Source organism: Apteryx mantelli, unplaced genomic scaffold, assembly GCF_036417845.1.
Source record: "Apteryx mantelli isolate bAptMan1 unplaced genomic scaffold, bAptMan1.hap1 HAP1_SCAFFOLD_20, whole genome shotgun sequence".
Lineage (NCBI taxonomy): Eukaryota > Metazoa > Chordata > Aves > Apterygiformes > Apterygidae > Apteryx > Apteryx mantelli.
Window position 1 is genome coordinate 7,898,955 of NW_027118553.1, and position 4,235 is coordinate 7,903,189.

General features: G+C 53.3%; 1 protein-coding gene across 1 annotated transcript; it reads left to right on the top strand.

The window, feature by feature from the left end:
* Positions 1–3,216: 3,216 nt before the first annotated feature.
* Positions 3,217–3,735, top strand: LOC136996118 (olfactory receptor 14A16-like; the record flags this gene model as incomplete). Its single annotated transcript, XM_067317108.1, has 1 exon — positions 3,217–3,735. A coding segment is annotated over exon 1 (519 nt), but the record flags the coding sequence as incomplete, so codon positions are not given.
* Between the last annotated feature and the right edge of the window lie 500 nt (positions 3,736–4,235).

The window sequence follows — 4,235 nt, forward strand, 5'->3', positions numbered from 1 at the left end:
TGAGATGCCCAAACTGACTCATCTGAATCAACACCTGAACCATGTGTCAATGAGCTCCCTTCTTGTCCTCTTCTAGGTGTCCTGCCTAGTTAAGAGATGGGAATAGGGGCTTCCAGAGTGGGACATTTCCACCTATCGTAGATAGGAATGCTCTGATGAAATAAATTACAATGTTGGAATCAGTTTCTCTCCACGCTTTAGAAAAGGACAATAGCTGATTATTTTAGTCTAGTTCAGGGAACATTTCCCAGGAGGAGGCAGCACAAGGGACAGAGAAATTCATGCCTTCAGCTGGGCTCCTGAGAGGGGCCAGGCTCATGGGATAGGGGAAGCTCATGGCAACCTGGCAGCACTGCTGAGAGAGAGCTGTGTGCAGGAGCAGCTCCTCTGCAAAGAGCAGCAGGGCTCTGGGCTCTGCCTGCTGCTGCTGACATGAGATGAGAGAAGGCAGAGAGAAATGAAAGGCAGTGTATAATGGGAGGCCAGAGGAGAGCTCACTGTGGGAGGAATTTTCACAGCCCTTTACACTGTAAGTCTCTGGCTGCAGGGCAATACTGCTGAGCTTCCTGAAGGAGTGTTCTGAACCCCGTCCATCCCATGGCTGATAGGTTTTTTAAGGATCGCTCTCCTGGCTCCTCCAGTGCATAGAGGAGGAGATGCTTCAGAGCAGGGATTCCCTGACACAGTGTTACATGGACAGGGCATGCTGCTCCATTCTACCACGGATGGCTCCAGGGATATGAAGCCAGGGAGTGCACCCAGGTCTGATCAGGGCTGTGATTCAGAGCAGCGTCCCTGCGCCCCAGGGTGCTGTGTGCCCGGGGCAGTGACTCTGCCGCCTGCGAGGGTCAGCGCTCAGCCTGCCTGGGGAACTCCCCATGGTGCTGCAGGGAGAAGCTCTGGGTGAGAAGGGCAACCCCCGGCAGGACAGGTTCGTTCTCCTGCTGAGAGGGTGCTGCGTGGGTCAGGGCTGCTCACAGCTCCAGCTCACCAGGAGGACATTTTGAGAGTGGAGTTTTTAAGAGGACTTGTCTCTGCATGGTGGGAATGGAAATGCAGCAGGCAGGTTTAAACAAGGGGCTAAGATCTTAACCATCACACTGAAGGATGAATAGGTTTGCAAGTGCCTTCACCACTCCTCAGCCTACAGACAGCACCAACATCATCTTGCCGGTCTCATCGGGGATTTTCTGGTCTGCTCTTTAACACCTGCAAACAGAGAGATGCTGCTGGGCAGTTTCCTGCTGCTTGGAGGTTTCTGTAGGGCAGAGCTGAGATCACAGTGGGTGGGATGGGCTCTGTGTGGGGACAGAGGAAGAGCTCCCAGCAAGGACACCTCCAAGCAGCCGAGAGATGGTCAGAGAGTGAGAGGAAACTGCTACCAGACACCTCATGTGAGGTCGGGGTGCAGGCGGTTCTCTGTCAGCCCCTGCAGTGCAGATGCTTTCCCCTGAGCAAGCCCCCTCTCATGTTTCCTCTGCCACCCAGCAGAGCCCTCTGCCCTCAAGGCCATGGGATATCAGACAGGAATTGCGTTTTTGGCAGCCAGAGCCCCAGAAGAGGAGAGGAGCAGCTCTCCTGCCACCTGCCCATTTCCTAAAACATGACAAAGGGGCTGAGAGCGACCTCCCTGCGATGTCTCCATCTGGGAGGTGGTGTGCACAGCTGGGTTAGGGGAAGACCTTCCTCAGTGTCCCTCTCTCTTTCTGTCTTTGCCACCCTAGGCAGAAGCACCAAGGTGTTGCGCCTTGTTTCTCCCCGTGTCTGGGCTGCTCTATTTCTTGCTCTTGGGCTTTCGGGGGAGGATATCTGCATCTACAGAGTCTGACCCAGACCCTGTGGTTCCTGCCGCAGAGCTGTCTGCAATGGAGTGAGAGGATGAGGACCCCTTCCTGCCTTTGGGGCTCAAAGCAGAACAGTGTGTGGGGCTGGGGAATGAGCTGAGTGTCCTTCAGCAGACCGCACCTTTCAGACACTTCACCCTCCCTGGGGTGTGCTGCTGAGCTGTGTGCTGCCCTCGAGGAGGGCACAGCTCTTCTACTGGACATTCATGACAGCTGCATGCCCCATGCAAAAGGCACAGAGGTGCTAAGGAGATGAAAATGCTGCTGGGGGTGGCTACATGTGGGCAGCTGAAATAAGCACTGTGTGTTTTTGCCTAGAAACTGGGTGTCAAAATCTCCCTCAGTATCAGCACCACGTCACAGAGACCTTCTTCTGATCATCGGAGCTATGTGCTATGTGCCACCCTCTCCATCACTCTTGGGACATCTGAACTGAGCAAGAGGTGAGTTTGGAGATCTGCGCTTTGCAAGTGGCCACCACTGTCAGCAGAGGCCAGTTTCCTTTAAGGGTAACTTGCAGTCGAGACTGTCCCCTAGCTGAGAAAGGTGATTGCCCAAGGCAGCTGGGAATGGGACTGATGTGCAGACCAGTGTGCCAGCTCTGTCCTAGGGCACAGGGAGAGCTTTTGCCTCTCAGGACTCACTAGTCCTCACGCGGAGAGCAGTGGAAAGGTTGCATATTCCTACCCTGCAGAGCAGACAAACAAACAAGCCCCCAAAAGTGAAGCTGTTGCTTTCCTTGTCAAAATGCCTCAGAACTGGAGGTGAAGATGTTAAACCACCCTTCTGCATTAGAGCAGGAGTGACTGCTCTGGAGTGTGTGGGCAGAGGACCCTGCTCCTCATGGCACACTCAGCCAGCACAAATTGGAAGTCCAGACATGAGTAAAGCAGTGTGTGTGTGTGTGTGTGTGTGTGTGAGAGAGAGAGAGAGAGAGAGAGGGCAAGAGCTTTGAAGAGAGAATTCCCTGCTGACTTGTCACTGTCTTTTCCTCCTTGGACAGTCCCCCATATCCAGAGAGAGCAAAATGTCCAACGGCAGCTCCCTCAACGAGTTCCTCCTCCTGCCATTTGCGGACACACGGGAGCTGCAGCTCTTGCACTTCTCGCTCTTCCTGGGCATCTACCTGGCTGCCCTCCTGGGCAATGTTCTCATCATCACAGCTGTAGCCTGCAACCACCACCTCCACACCCCCATGTACTTCCTCCTCCTCAATCTCTCCCTCCTTGACCTTGGCTTCATCTCCTCCACTGTCCCCAAATCCATGGCCAATTCTCTGAGGGACACCAGGACCATTTCCTACTCAGGATGTGCTGCACAAGTCTTTTTGTTTCTCTTCTTCTTAGGAGGAGAACTTTGTCTTCTCACAGTCATGGCCTACGACCGCTATGTTGCCATCTGTAGACCACTGCACTACGGGACCATCATGGGCAGCAGAGCTTGTGTCAAAATGGCTGCAGCTGCCTGGGCCAGTGGTTTTCTCAATGCTCTCATACACACTGCTCACACATTTTCAATACCACTCTGCCAAGGCAATGTCGTGGACCAATTCTTCTGTGAAATCCCCCAGATCCTCAAGCTCTCCTGCTCAGACTCCTACCTCAGGGAAGTTGGGCTTATTGTGGTTGGTGCCTGTTTAGACTTTGGGTGCTTTGTTTTCATTGTACTGTCCTACGTGCAGATCTTCAGTGCTGTGCTGAGGATCCCCTCTGAGCAGGGCCGGCACAAAGCCTTTTCCATGTGCCTCCCTCACCTGGCCGTGGTCTCCCTGTTTATCAGCACTGTCCTGTTTGCCTACCTGAAGCCCCCCTCCATCTCCTCCCCAGCTATGGATCTGGTGGTGGCTGTTCTGTACTCAGTGGTGCCTCCAACAGTGAACCCTCTCATCTACAGCATGAGGAACAAGGAGCTCAGAGACGCACTGAGGAAAGTGATTTCATGGACATTTTTCAGCAGTGGTAGCATTGCCTTTGCTCTTCAGAGATGACTCCCCCTGTGTCCCAGGTCAGGACTGAGCTTTGTTTGTTTACTTTATTATTATTATTATTCGTAGTAGTAGTAGTTATCATGTTGTTGCACAAATGCTTGGATTCATTCCACCTTTCCTGGGGCTTCTCTGTCTCATCTGGTGCCCATATAAAATTGCATCCAACACTGAGTCAGAGGTGACTCCCTCACAGTATCTCTGTAATAAAGTCGGTTCTTCCTGGTGCAGTGCCTGAAGGCTGGGCTCTTCCTCCAAAGCTGCTGTCCCTCACACCCTGTCCCCAGCACATGTCCTTGAGAGACAATCTCCCCAACCTCAAATGCTGGTCCTTACCCCAAATGTCACCCCCAGACAAGGCTCCATGCCCAGCCAGAGGACTGGGCATCCAGCTGTGAGCCCTGGAG